This window comes from Bactrocera tryoni, chromosome 1 (assembly GCF_016617805.1).
Source record: "Bactrocera tryoni isolate S06 chromosome 1, CSIRO_BtryS06_freeze2, whole genome shotgun sequence".
Lineage (NCBI taxonomy): Eukaryota > Metazoa > Arthropoda > Insecta > Diptera > Tephritidae > Bactrocera > Bactrocera tryoni.
The window spans coordinates 27,105,390-27,121,780 of NC_052499.1; the positions used below are offsets into that span (position 1 = coordinate 27,105,390).

General features: G+C 34.0%; 1 protein-coding gene across 1 annotated transcript in view; it reads left to right on the plus strand.

The window, feature by feature from the left end:
- The first annotated feature begins 1,774 nt into the window (after positions 1-1,774).
- LOC120782337 (organic cation transporter-like protein) overlaps positions 1,775-16,391 on the plus strand; it is a 102,487-nt gene continuing 87,870 nt past the window's right edge. Inside the window, exon 1 of the mRNA XM_040114571.1 lies at positions 1,775-2,035. Coding sequence (XP_039970505.1) covers positions 1,979-2,035 — 57 coding nt within the window. The 5' untranslated portion in view covers positions 1,775-1,978. The remainder of the gene's footprint in view (positions 2,036-16,391) is intronic.

Here is a 16,391-nt window from a genome sequence, read left to right on the forward strand (position 1 = left end):
AATAGTTGAGTATCTTAGAAAGAGTTGTTTAGCTTTATGTTGATGGTTTGTTTCTAGTTCCTTAATCTATTTATTAATTTCGCTGATTTCGCTCGATTTCTAAGCAGAAAAGTATACGTTAATTTTGAAAATGCTAATGCGAAGCGTGTAGTGTTACCTCGTATTCCATTAACGGTCTGAACTTTCATGTTCTCGATGAATGCCCATAAACAAACCTCTCAATCACTGTAGAAATCTCTTACAGATACACATCGGTTTTTTGGCGGCGATTTTGCTAGTCGTTTTGGAAGATCTGCTTCCTGTGCTTACCACCATACCGCCTTTTTAATGCACCGATCAATGAATATAATTACTTAACTCGGAGTTTGGAAAGGTCTGTAATATCTCCCCTGAAGATCATTTTAATGCAACGAACAATGCAGCTAATTAATCTTCAGCGCTCCAATTATTTGCAGATGGCGTCTTTTCGAATAAAAGCTTAAAAACAAGTAACGGAACTGTGCCATAAAATGATGGAGGTTTTATTTTGGCAGAAGCTGTTGAAATAATTGGCCGATTTAATTGTAACTCGTGGATACGATCTTTCAATTCAATTCTTTCGTCTCTAACTCCATCCTCTTCTTTCAACTGTGTCGATATACGGCTATCCTGCTCCTTCCCTTGTGTCGATAGTTGCATTGGAATCTGCGACAATGTCTATAACTTTTGATGAACATTGATCTTCTATCTTTGGTGTTTCTTCATCAAATTCTAATTGAAACGCATATTCGTCAACACTAATGTTTTCCGCTTACATGGTCTCTCGCAAACATGTTTGTAATTCGGCTTTTATTCCATTAGTTACAAAGTCACGTCACTCCAGTTCCTTTTTCAGTTGTGGAAGTTCCAGTTCGTTAAATTTTGCCATTTCAATAATTATCTCCTTGAGAATTTATTTGACAATCCCATTTCGGACACCAATTGTAATGGATTTCTCGATAAATCGTTTATCCTTTAACTCACTCTTGAGTTTGATCTCTATATTGTTAAATAAAAGTCCCAATTTAATGTCTTTGTATTTATCTTTATTTCTTAATGAAATAACTTATTACTCGAAATTTGAGTTTACAGCTTCTTTCTTATAGTAGCTCTTTACTAAGCAACACCCTTATTAGAACTACTATGTCTATTGCACAATCAGGCAACTATTATATATTAAATCGTTAACAAAACTTTGTCAATCGGACATTCTGGCAACTACCAATATCGCAGACTAGTTAATTCCGGCAATTTATCGTCGATTCTATTTTGTTCGTGTTCGCCACAATATTCAAAATTACGATACTCGTTGTTGTTGAAAGTAGTATTTTGGCAATTATTTGATTTCTAATATTTGTGAAAATATTATTAATCGGAAAGTTATGGCCTTTTAATAAGAAATTTACAATCTAATTAATTCTACCATAATTTCACCATACAATCTAGTCTGCAATTTGCGGTTTTTGTTTTGAGGCAAATAATAAATACGCAGGCCAATTAATATTACGTTTATATTTGAATTAACCGCATTAACATTTTACAACAAATTTTATAACTCGTGAGTCACATGTCCCCTTGCCAACTTAATACAAGTATATATGTTAAGTACTCTCTATTTGAGCGATTTTCTTGCTACTGAGAAAATCACCGTGGAAAAATCAACATATTACATTTTATTTCATTTTAAACTCAGTATTATTGTAACTGCCATCGTCGCGTATGGAGTGTTAATCATTAAATAGGAGATTAAAGAATGTAAAAATTTATTTTGCGTAAGAATTTTTAAATGAATTTGGAAAAAATGAAGCACAAAAAGTATTGGTCTATTTCGTATAAATAAGTGCACTGTTAAACTGTGTGTGATAATTTTGAAGCAATTAAACAGTCCTATTATAAAAATGTATTGTGTGCAACGCTTTATTACATTTCATATAAAAGTAAAATTTAATAACTTTACACAATGCTTAAGAAGCCAGATATTACCGGTGACCTAAAGATTGTTTACCAACTAGGAAAGGTATGTATGTTGAGGCACATTTTCAATATTTTAAGTAATTACGTCCTGTGATGCTATGTACATACATACATATGTGATGATTGTGTGATGTTATAGTGTTGAAGTATTTTGATAAAAGAAACACCATTATTATCCGCACGTTTTTTACTGTTACGGCAAAGAATTCGAAATTTGAATTGAACATCAATAATTGTGTTTTTGAGAAACAAATGAAATTGCAACATTTTTAGTTTAAAATCCATGGCATGAGTATGTTGATTCATGATATAAGTTTTATCAATTTAAATTTGAAGCTAAACTGAACAATCGCGTGCCAAGAAAAACATCCGTATGTATGGCTACTAGCGTGTGTATAGTACTCCGTAAGAAACCATAAAACAAAAATTTGCATCTTCTAAAGAACTGCAAATTTGTAAAAGTATATTTAAACCCTGAGGACTGTTAATAAAATTATTGTCAAACCAACCAATTTTTGTCAGATCAACATCATCATTATATGTATGTAAATTAAAATACTTCTTCGCTGCAAATTGAATCTACTGTGATATTTTTAAAATGTATAGTATATAGTCTAAAAATGGTCAAAATAGGCCTATTCATTTTCATGCTTACCAGCAGGGGCGAACGCAGGGGGGGTTTTGGGGTGTTAAGACGATGTATGAATATGTAAAATAAATGAATACATTAGTCACTAACAGCGTTGCCGTTTTGATACAATTGTATCTTTTTTGATACTTTTTTTTCTAAATTTTGTGATTTGATACTTTTTTGTTCACAAACGGCCTATTTTGATACTTTTCTGCTGATAGAATTTAATTTTTTGAAACTATGAAAATGTTAAACTAAAAACAAACCTATTGTATCTGGATAGTATTAAAAAGTTGTGGGAATGTAGGCCAATTAAAAAACCCAGAAAAATATAAACTGGACAGAGACATTTTTTTTAATTTGCTTCAAAGTAATGAGCTTGCCTTATAACTCTGTGGCTGCTGAACTGGATTTTTTTAGATTTAAGGGGAATTGTGAGTCGAAAATGGACTTCTTTTGAAAATTAGTTCTGAACTGAAAAGTCACCAATAACGTTTATATTATTTTTTTTTACAGTTTATTGAAAAATAAAAACTCATTTATTATGACTTTCAGTTTTCGTTCCATGAGCAAACTGTTGTGAAATAAATTTAAATTTAAAAAAATTATGCTATTTGCAAAAAAATACTTGAGTGTCTTAACTAAAATGTCTATATTTTTAATAAAAACAACCAGAAAAAACTGGTCTGATAGATACACAATGTGGAAAAGGTTAAAAATCTTTTCTTCAGATTATATTTTCTAACTAAAATTTTGAATATATTTTCAGGAACTGGTTAAATCAAACAAAGAGATCCAAAACTTTTTTAATGCATCGTTTTTTAAAGATTGGATCCCTATATCTGTCGCTTCAAGTGAACGCTCGTTTTCCTCACTTCGCAGGCTTAAAACACATTTAAGAAATAAAACTGGAGAAGCACGCCTGAACGGAATGGCTCTCTTGAATATCCATAGAGATATAGACGTGACGGAGGAAGAGATTTTAAATGTTATGGCCCAAAATAAAAGAAGATTAGACTTCAATTTGTGAATAAAATAATGAAACATTGTCTTTTTACATAAAACCCCCCCCCCAAATTTTTTTCCTGCGTTCGTTCCTGCTTACCAGGGTGGTAAATAATGCATTAAAAAATAATTGAATTAAAAATTAAAAATGTATATATAATAATTTTAATCCCAAATACCGGATTAAAAAAATTAATTCGAAAAAAATTGAGAATAAAATGTTTAATTCAAAGTGTTGGGGGAATTTAGAAATTCACAACCCAGCTCCGAACCTACATATGCCTGACTTTATAAATCAATTTTTAATAATATATTAATAAAATAAAGTGCAAACCTTTTCCTAATAATAATTGTATTTGATGCTTAAAATGAATAAAATGCATGCGGTATTTTACCGAATCCCTTCTATCTAATATCTATAATAGTTTACTATATGTAAAATATCAATGTCAATGGTTGATTTATAATTTTATCTCGAGTATATTGTGGGTTGGTGCAGAAATTGGGAGAATCCGTCCATGAATTACCCCAGCCGCCATAAACGTCAATAAATGAAATCAGTTGCCTTATCCCCTATGCAAGTATATTCAATATATATAAAAGAAACACCATTGTGTGTACACATGCATATGTATATAATTTTTCTCGGCCTGGTACGTAATATTCGATTGCACCTGAATTTAGCCCTACTTAACCTTTGTTTATTGATTTTATTTATTATTTGCAGTTACAGTATACAAAAAGTAGTTATACACAATCGTTTATTAAATAATAAATAGGTGAACGCTGAATCGCAAGTATCAAGTTTTAGGTTACTGCCAACCAACAAGCCGACAGCGCACGCTCTTCAAGTGAAAAGTTATGGCTTTTATAAAACCACATTTACTTATGCAGATCATACTATGACGTTAATAAAATGACATTTTTATAGTTTCTAGAAGTAGATATTTCTTTATCTGTCCATAATTTGTGTGTTATATGCAAATTACTTAATTAATAGGAAATTGAGTTGTCACACTAAATAAATAAATTTTCAGTTATGTTTAACAATCAATTCAAACTACTCTACTCTCTATCTTAATAATACAAATCAATAAATCAATTTTTGTTATGCACATACACATTACAAAGAAGCAAACTAGTGTAGAACTAATTGGTTTGTAATGCTTTAACTCCAGAATTATATCGCGGTTAGAGCGAATGAATACTCTTGCAACCAGTTGCTACAGAGTATTATAGTTTTGTTCACCTAACGGTTGTACGTATCACTTAAAACTAATCGAAATACTTGTAGATATAGGGTAATGTACATATGTATATGTATATAAAGTATCAGGATGACGAGAAAAGTACAGAGGATCGCAGTAGCAAGGGGCACCTGTGGGCACCTGTGGCCCCGCCCTCTAACAAGTTTAATTTACATATCCCCTAAACCACTTAAGCTACAAATACCAAATTTGCTGAGAATAAAATAAGAGAGCGTGTTTTATTCATAACAGTGTATCTTTTTGCCTAAATAGATAAATTTGAGCGAAAAATTGGCCTAGCCCCTCTATCGAACATCGGGTTGACTTTACTCTGTGTGATTGGTTTTAGACCTTAAAGTATTTCTCTGGCTTTGATTTTTGCAAATTGCAAGACAATAAAATGTTCGGTTGAACCTGAACTTAGCCTTTTCTTACTTGTTATTATTGTTACTATGATAATTGGATCTCGCTTGAAAAATATGTAACAATAAATACTACATTTTATTGTTAGCACATTATGTACACATGTATGTATGTAGGCAGATCGAATAGTTTATCAGATATATGTATGTATGTACATACATATATTTTAGCGAATACGTAATAAATTTATGCAAGTTTGACTTTAGCAACAGGTAGTACATATAAGACATGGACATTTTTTCGATGAACTCTAGACCCAGGTATGCGGTATAAAATCACTCGAAAATCCTTATATTAGATATATGGGGGCTAAGGGAAGTGTTGGAAAGAATTCTCTCTGAATTTTAAGGGAGGGGTTAGGGTTTATAGATAAAAAGAAATACTTTTTTTTTTTGCAAATTTATTTCATAAATATTGATTGAGTAATTTTATTTGGACCTTTTTTACTTGTTCATTATTGAGCACACTATTCTTACAAGTATTTTCGAAATAATGAACAATAGGCTAATCGGTTGACCAGATACTACGGTTTATTGAACTTTGTAATAAAATTTATCTCAGCACATTTCCTTTGAGAAGTCTCGTTATGCCAATAAAGAGCTTGACATTCTTACCGACTACGTTTTAACGTTTGATTTGACTACAAAAATAAATTAAACTACATCAGTACCCACAGAATTATGGAAGGTTAGTGAAGGCTTGGGAAAAATGTAGGTTAGTTAGGTAGTACATACTACTATGTAGTACATACTACTACATAACTAGAAAATTTAATGAGAAACATTTATATAGGTCGGCCGACAAAAATTTTCGTACTAAGTACTTTTAATTTAGGAATTGTGAAATTCATAGTATGTATGTAAATCAGTATTTGATATTGTGAGAATTTTATACAAACTGATTTACATAGAAAGGTTCAGGTATACTCTCGCAACAAAGTTGCTAAGGAGAGTATTATAGTTTTGTTCACATAACGGTTGTTTGTAAGTCCTAAAACTAAAAGAGTCAGATATAGGGTTATATATACCAAAGTGATCAGGGTGACGAGTAGAGTTGAAATCCGGATGTCTGTCTGTCCGTCCGTCAGTGCAAGCTGTAACTTGAGTAAAAATTGAGATATCATGATGAAACTTGGTACACGTATTCCTTCGCTCCATAAGAAGGTTAAGTTCGAAGATGGGCAAAATCGGCCAACTGCCACGACCACAAAATGGCGGAAACCGAAAACCTATAAAGTGCCATAACTAAGCCATAAATAAAGATATTAAAGTGAAATTTGGCACAAGGGATCGCATTAGGGAGGGGCATATTTGGACGTAATTTTTTTGGAAGAGTGGGCGTGGCCCCGCCCCCTACTAAGTTTTTTGTACATATCTCGGAAACTACTATAGCTATGTCAACCAAACTCTATAGAGTCGTTTCCTTCAGGCATTTCCATATACAGTTCAAAAATGAAAGAAATCGGATAATAACCACGCCCACCTCCCATACAAAGGTTATGTTGAAAATCACTAAAAGTGCGTTAACGGACTAACAAAAAAGTCAGAAACACTAAATTTTACGGAAGAAATTGCAGAAAGAAGCTGCACCCAGGCTTTTTTTAAAAACTGAAAATGGGCGTGGTCTCGCCCACTTATGGACCAAAAACCATATCTCAGGAACTACTCAAACCGATTTCAATGAAATTCGGTATATAATATTTTCTTAACACCCTGATGACATGTACGAAATATAGGTGAAATCGGTTCACAACCACGCCTTCTTCCAATATAACGCTAATTTGAATTCCATCTGATGCCTTCTCTGTATAATATATAGTACATTAGGAACCAATGATGATAGCGGAATAAAACTTTACACAAATATGGTATTTGGAAAATATGTAAAGGACGGATAATGAAATCTCGATTATCACTTTATCATGCGAGAGTATAAAATGTTCGGTGACACCCAAACTTAGCCCTTCCTTACTTGTTAGTTGTTGTCCATTAAAGCTTCCGCGATGAATTCTGTATCTCAAGAATTTTTGGGAACTTACATTAATTCAAAAGTGAATGAAAGCTAATTGTGCGGACTTATCAAATAAGAGCTATAATATAATGTACGGATTTACATACATATGTATATTGTGAGTTTTTAGAAAGCTTGTTTATGAATTTTTCAGGGAAACGTTAGTAGTTTCTCCTCATCTAGAGGATAAACCCCACACAAGGGTGTACACTTCCTGTAAGTGGTTTTCTCGCTTTTACTGTATATGTCATGAATATGAATATGTAAGTATTACGCAATCAATGATATATCTATATATATAAAGTGACGTTAGTTACTACGCTTATAACTGGAGAACGCCTGGACCGATTTCGGTGATTACCACCAATTCGGACAGGTCTCCGCCCAAACAAGGAGAATACTTAAGAAAATTCAGGAAAATTTTCCGAAAAAAAATATGAAGAAAATAAATTTTCAAATACGATTTTAAAAAGGAAATAAAAACGAACATGATTTTAAGTGCTGGCGCATAACTCAAAAACGCCTGTACCAATTTTGTCAATTCTTTTTTTAAAATATTCGTTAAGGCTCAAGGATGGTTTTTAATTATTTAAATATAAAATTCGAATAAGTGCCGGAAAACCCCTAAAAAGAGCCCTTTTCTTTTTCCTATACAAACGAATGAATGCTGTTAGTAACGCTAATGCTCGAGAACAGCTGAACGAATCTTGATGAAATTTTCAGAGGTTGTTCGCTGTGGATCGAGGAAAGTTTAGAAATAAAAAAACCGTATGCTTTTCGTGAGGGAAAGTCGGAAAGTTGGACAATTCGAAAAAAATAACTAACTCATACAAAAAATTTTCTTTTTCCACTTTTTATACTCTCGCAACAATGTTGCTAAGGAGAGTATTATAGTTTTATTCACATAACGGTTGTTTGTAAGTCCTAAAACTAAAAGAGTCAGATATAGGGTTATATATACCAAAGTGATCAGGGTGACGAGTAGAGTCGAAATCCGGATGTCTGTCTGTCCGTCCGTCTGTCCGTCCGTCCGTCCGTGCAAGCTGTAACCTGAGTAAAAATTGAGATATCATGATGAAACTTGGTACACGTATTCCTTCGCTCCATAAGAAGGTTAAGTTCGAAGATGGGCAAAATCGGCCAACTGCCACGCCCACAAAATGGCGGAAACCGAAAACCTATAAAGTGCCATAACTAAGCCATAAATAAAGATATTAAAGTGAAATTTGGCACAAGGGATCGCATTAGGGAGGGGCATATTTGGACGTAATTTTTTTGGAAAAGTTGGTGTGGCCCCGCCCCCTCCTAATTTTTTGGTACGTATCTCGGAAACTACTATAGCTATGTCAACCAAACTCTACAGAGTCGTTTTCTTCAGGCATTTCCATATACAGTTCAAAAATGAAAGAAATCGGATAATAACCACGCCCACCTCCCATACAAAGGTTATGTTGAAAATCACTAAAAGTGCGTTAACGGACTAACAAAAAAGTCAGAAACACTAAATTTTACGGAAGAAATTGCAGAAAGAAGCTGCACCCAGGCTTTTTTTAAAAACTGAAAATGGGCGTGGTCTCGCCCACTTATGGACCAAAAACCATATCTCAGGAACTACTCAAACCTATTTCAATGAAATTCGGTATATAATATTTTCTTAACACCCTGATGACATGTACGAAATATAGGTGAAATCGGTTCACAACCACGCCTTCTTCCAATATAACGCTAATTTGAATTCCATCTGATGCCTTCTCTGTATAATATATAGTACATTAGGAACCAATGATGATAGCGGAATAAAACTTTACAAAAATACGGTATTTGAAAAATATGTAAATGACGTATAATGAAATCTCGATTATCACTTTATCATGCGAGATTATAAAATGTTCGGTGACACCCGAACTTAGCCCTTCCTTACTTGTTTCCTTTTATTTTTAATTGTCAAATTTGTCGTTTGCTTTCTTTATTCCGGTTATTTGAAAAAAAATTATTGAACATAAGTATGTATGTATATTGACAGCCCATGGCACATGACCGAGTATTCCCAGGATGCGATGACATACGAATGAAATTATGGATCGCGGGCAATCAGCAAGCGATCGTCACGATGTCAGAGGACAACTTTTCAAACAACAGTTGCGATGTTTTGTAAACTTTATCTTAAAGCAACCTATATGTGATGCTGTTAGATGCCGGATGTACTCTGTTGAGTGGCAAAAGAGAGGTTTGCCGCACGCACATATTCTTCTTTGGATGGTGGATGGTGGTTACACCAAATCAAATTGATGAAATCATTTCTGCGGAAATTCCTGATCCAGAGATAGAAGCAAAATTATACGAAACCAATATGGTTCATGTACCTTACGGACATCACATTACCACTTCGGTTTGTATGTCTGACAACAAATGTACGAAACACTATCCAGGTGCTTTTCTTTCGGTAACACAAACTAGAAATGATGAATATCCAATGTATCAGCGTCGATCACCAGATGACAATGGCAGAGCATTTAGCATTCAATTTAGAGGCGTGAATATCGAAGTTAACAACACATCGAAGTCGACAACATATGGATCGTACCATATTCGCCACTGTTGTCTAATTCACATTCAAAAGTCATGTCAATGTTGCGTATTGCAGTTTGGTGTAATCGATAAAATACGTGTGTAAATACGTCACCAAAGGAAGCAACACGGCGGTTACTGATCTTGAACGATACGGTCGATACGTGAACTGCAATAAAGCGCTTTGTATGATATTTACTTTTGCGTTTCATGAACGTTTTCTGACTGTTGTGCGTCTCGCAGTTAATTTTGAGAATGACCAAATAGTCTATTTCAACACAGATAATACAGTACAGACAGAGAAAACACCCCCAGCAACAAAATTAACATTTACGAGTTTTTTTCTCAACTTTCGTCAGTGAACCGTTTGCGAGAACTTGCTCTATTCGGAAATATCTTGATATTATACATACAATTACAATTACAATTGCTGGAACATGATAATCACTGGAATGAAGTTCGGACACTCTTCGCGATGATCAGCCATCAAATTAGCGTCAATTATGGAATACGAACAAAAATGACATTGCCGAAGACATTTTACATCGTATTCGCTAAGAATTGGAAATGGGTAAATTCCGGTTGATACTTCCGGTGGTTTGATATCAATTCCATCTTCCCTTTACCAATTCACCAAAGATGAACTCATCACGAATATTCGGACATTGGACAAATTATCGTAACTACAATTCCTTAAGTGCACGCGCAATGTTAGCTGCCAAAAATACCGATGTTGTTGACTTAAACTGGAAGATTCAAAGTCAAATTCCTGGAGACTTGCGCTCATACAAATTGATCGATCGTGGAATTTCTAAATTCTGTGAATAGGCTTGGTAAGCCACCGCATCATTTGCGTCTCAAAGTTGGATCTGTCGTTATTATGTTCCAGAATCTCCAGGCGCCGAAACTGTGTAATGGAACCTGACTGATTGTGACGCAGCTATCGAATACAAAGGGGCAGAATGCTTGATTCTACGAATTCCTCTGAGTTCTAACGATTTGCCATTTTAGTTCAAACGTATTCAGCTTCCAGTGAAAATTGCATTTGAGACACAAGGATAGTCACATAGTGAATGGTATACATTTGGAAATGCTATGTTTTTCACTCGGCCAGATATACGTGGCCCGCTCACCAGTTGGAAAACCATCTTTTCTATACACCGGAACAGAAACCAAAAAATGTTGTTTATCAAGCTGCGATACATTGAAAAAAAGTGAAATGATAAATTCAACTTTTTCATTTCTAAACACATAATTTCACGCAGGACAATGACTGCGGGGTCAGCTAGTAGATTCATAAAACAACAAAACTTGAAGAAGCTAAATTCATATGTATGTGTGTATGTAGAAGCGTAAATGAAAACATTCCTTTTACTTAACATTTCTATGCACAAATAATATTCTATGATGACTGGTCAACACTTTTTGAAAATTATAAAAAATATATGCAAAATTAAATAAGGTTTTTCAAAAAGTCCACCAACATTTTGTCGCCAATTGTGGTTTTCATAAGCGTACATTTGTCGCAAAATATTATTGGCGTTAATTTTTTAGGTTCTCTAAGTAAATAATCGCGATGTAAAACCTATTTATTTACTTTATATATAGCAAATTAACGCCAATAATTTTGATTAAGGTTCTAATCAGATTACCTGCACGCAAACAAATATGACACCGAATCATAATTTCTCATAACTTCAAAATTGTATGGCAAATAATAACAATGATATTGAATTATTGGGAATTTGCACCTTTTATGGATATATTTTGCTGCCTACTTAACTTCCTATTTGCAAAAAGGCCTTTTATTGGACATTCAAAACAACTAATGACCATCTGTGTTGAGGTGTCACGTGAGATTTAACTTTCCTATCGAAAAGAGCTCCCTTCACATGCAGAAAGTTGTAGCAGATTCCATAAAGGATTCGACTGAGTTGATTGCTTTAATTTTGAGGCAAATTAAAATGGTTTCAGGGCATTAATTCAAAAATAAACTTAATTACTTAAGTAACTGAGCAATTTTTCGAGATAACTACCCGCTTTGTTTATAGGTCTAAATATCGTATATGAGTTGATTACAAGTTTCACAATATTTATCGTTCTGTATTGATCGTACTTCTTTACAGTAAACTATTGTGTAATCTGATTCGGAAAAAATGAGTCGAAGTAAAATGGGAAAATATAAAATTCGGAATTCAGTAAACTTAAATGCAGACACTTTGTAGTTATTTCTAACTTTTAAAACACATGTATTGAACAGCCGGTTTTTTAGATATTTTTTAGATATTTTTGAATACTGTGGTGTTGGATATATGTATATCGTATATGAAAATTTTCACGGTGATTCACTATGACATATACAAGGTGCGTTCCAAAGTAATCAGGACTTAAAAAAAACAGATCAAATAGTTTTTTCGGCAAAATCAATATTCAAAATAGTCTCCTTCTGCTTCAATACAGCTTTTTTTACGGTTCAAAAGCATGTCGAACGAGTATTTTTAGCTCCTGGACCGATATGGCTGTCAGTATGCCAAGCAAGCCTTTTGAATGGCCTCTACGTCTGCATAACGCTTTCCTTTCATGGGCAAATGCATTTTTCCGAAAATGCAGAAGGCGCACTGTGCCATGTCAGGTGAATACGGGGAGTGGTTAATGGTTAATATGTGATTTTTGGTCAAATAATCGGTCACAAGCGACGATCGGTGAGATCCATCCTGAGCAATTTTTGGTCGTCAGTCAATTTGTGCGGAACAAACCGTGCACACACCTTTCGTAAGCCAAAATGTTCAGTCAAAATGCGATTAATCGATGTTTTGGCGATGTTCAATTCCATTTCCTTGAATTTCAATTATGATTTCGGCTGATTTATGATGACTTCACGCACAGTTTCGATGGAATTTCCGGTGATCACGGATTTTGATTGGCCCACATGTTGATCGTCATTCACTATATGTATGTCATCAATCATCGCCATAAACTTGTTTCATCAATTGAAACGTTTCGGTAAAAGTTTTACCAATTTGAAAAAGTGGGAATAGCCCCGCCCTCTAACAAATCCTATAAGAACTTCTACCGACAATGCTAAAACACTCGTTCGACATGCTTTTGAATCGTGCAAAAACTTTAGTGAAGCAGATGGAGACTTTTTTGAATAAAATCAATTGATTTTGCCGAAAAATCATTAGTGGCTTGTTTTTTTTTTTTAAGTCCTGCTTACTTTGGAACGCACCTTGTATATCTTAATTTAGTGCTTAGTTATTACACTTTATATGTTTTCGGTTAGTGGGGATTTGTGGGCGTGGCAGTGGTCCAATTACTTCCACCTACGAACTCAATTTTTTTTTTTACTAAGGAACCCACATACAAAGTTTCATCGAGAAATCTCAATTTTTACTCAAGTTACAGCTTGCACGGACGGACGGACAGACAGTCAACCGGATTTCAACTAAGTGAACAAAACTATAATACTCTGTAGCAGCTGGTTGCAAGAGTATAAAAATAGCATCTAGAAATAACGACAAGAAGCTGCTTACAAAGACTTAGAGCTTCTATGTAATGAATGCCTTAGCATAAGGAGCGGGACACTTGATGAAACATTTAATAAAGTGAAACAGTTTTTTAGCCATAAAATTAAAAAGGATTTCACCGAATTGTTTTGTTTATAGACACTGGTGATGTCTGGAATATTTTAACTATACCATAAGTAAATAAGGTCCGGTCCGCTGAACCCGAAAAAAGCGCTGATTTATACTTAATACTGCACTGTTCTTAAAAACTCTTCGCGGAGTTTCGCCTTTCTTTTCGTTGGTAAGCCTCCAACAGAGCTCACATGTACACTTTCGCCGGATGCGTCAACAAACGTGTTGCAGACACCTTCCACACACTCGGTTCGAGACACATTTTTATGTGCTTAATTGACTGAGATTAAGAAGCAGTTATAATAAAAAACAACAAAGAATGCGGAGCGATTATAACGAACAGTCCCTGCAACCCTTTCGTGTTGTCACAAACACCGTCACGCGTCGCCTGATCGTTAAGCAAAAATATTGATGTGAGTAAACAATATTTCACAATAAGCGGTGAACCGATTGAGCAAACATTGGCGACAACAAGCTGAACGACATTGCCACCTTACGGTGTTTATAGGGCTAGCCGAAAGTCGATGTTGCGAATAAGTTGTTGCAGCACCCCACCCACATTTTTCTTACCGCTTGTTTTGATTTGCTTTAAAATTGTCTTGTTGTTGTATTGTACGGTTGATTTTTTTCGTGTTTATTTTCCGATTTTTTTCGCAAAGCTACTATGATTGTTGTGCATTTATTATTATTGTTGTTAACTTTGTTTGTTATTGTGTACACACTCGTACTCTCTTTGGAGTAGTGTGTAATTGGTGTTGTTTTGTTGTTGTCGGTGCTGCTGCCTCAGCTTGGCAGATGCGCGAGTTTGAAACTGTGAAGGAAGCCATTTCCAGCTTTCCAATTTAGTTTGCATTTTAAGCTTAAGTTAATCGCCTCGTTACGAGTTTGAAGCGTTGTAGGCTATACGAAAAAAAAGCACCGCCGGGTTGTGATTTTGTGGAAGATTGAGTGAAAAGAAGAAAATAGCAAAAACAACATTACATCAGTGATAAGTGAATTTATGTCCTTTTAAGGACCAAGGAATGTTGAGCTCGATTGAGGCAGTGAAGACTAAAGCGGTTGTTGCCAAAAACTACATAAGTATTCAGAGGGTTTAGGTGAGTAAATGATATTATGTATAACACTTAGCGAATATATACAAGTACATGGGGTAAGTATGTATATAATTTATGCATTGGAAAAAGTTATGTTGAAAATAAACTGCTCGTCGAGATTTATTGCATCAGTTATTAGTGAGTACCGAAAGCCTGTAGATGCGATAGAAGTACAGTAACCATTGCTTTAGAATATTCAGAGTTTAAAGAGAAAGTGGAGATTAAGATGGGACTTATATTTAGATCACTTTTTTTGGGAGATGTAAAATTTATAAGAAATCTGCAGCCAAATGTTATGGTTTATATCTTCGCAATTTGTAAAAGTTTAAGAGTTAAGTTTAAATATTCCCAGGCTTCAACAATGTAGAGGGATGCTAGAGGCAAATAAGGATGATTTTCATTAGGATGATTCATATTATAACATGTAACAGATCTCAACAAAGTTAAGGTTAAGGTATTATACCTACTGGTCGATATATCTGCTATAAGTGCAACTATAATAAAGAAATTTCATATAATTATATGTGGGGGCCAGGAAAAGTTTTGAGTCGTATTTTGACCCGTCATTACCAGTAAATCTGGTCATTTAATTTATTTAAGATATTTCAAGTTGGACAACTCTCTGAGGACTTTGCATGGCCCTGGTTTAATAATTCCGTCCAAGTCAGACTTCGACCATTTTTATATGAGAAGTGTTTTGGTTTAAAAAGTGTTCTTATTTTTTGCCCGTAATATAATCTGATGGGTGCGGGGCCAATGTCACTTTTTAAAACAATTCAAATTACAGATGTTCTTACCGATGTGATCTTCTGTGCAAAATTTAAGTTTTGAGCATAAATTATAACATTGGCTCATCTGCTTACCTTAATAAGTTTCATTAAGTCATCTAAATTATTACTGAAGTTATCGCTTGCCCGGACAGACGGACACACAGATTAATAAATCCTCATCGTTTTAATATATTAAATCAATCTCGATTAGTTTTTAGTGTTACAAAATACCGTTATGTTAACAAAACTATTATTCTTTACACAATTGGGGTACTCACAACGTGTCATAAAGCATCGTAAAATCATAAAATTATAAATTTTTATACAAGTTTAAAAAATTTGTTGTTGGATTGCATACTAAAATAAGTTTACGCAAATACAACTCTGAACGCTATCTTTTCGGGTCGTTATAACTTAGAATTTTATGAGACTATGTGAACCTCTAAATATGTTGCGAGAGTATAAATGGTGATTAATATTCAAAAAATTCTCAGCTCTCGCTGTTATGTCATAAAAAATATAAGCTAATACTATAATAAGCTCATACTAAATACACGTGTTACAAAAAGTGCGGAAGATCATGTCTACTGGCTCATAAAACATTAGAGCATTTTATCTCAAAATATTCACGCTCGTAATTAGCTTATTTCACAGTTCGAAATGAAAATGTTTTCATTTCAGTAGAAATGCGATTGTTGTAAATAAGCTTAAAATCAGTACGAGGTATATCTAATTCGTATTGTCGGTCTATGACGTTCACTCTAGCTAAATACCCTATTTTGTATACATATATATGTATCATATATTTCATAACAACTAATTCGGAAATGAAAATAAAAAAAAACAATAGAACATGAAAATGTAGAATTAGTTATTATATAGAAAAATTTAACTTTCTTGAACATCACACATGCGCACAATTTGTATCAAGAAAGCAGAGCTCAAATATAAGGAGCAAGGGAGAGAGAGCCGAGACATCACGAACATTACTTAAAGTTAAAAATGAGTGAATT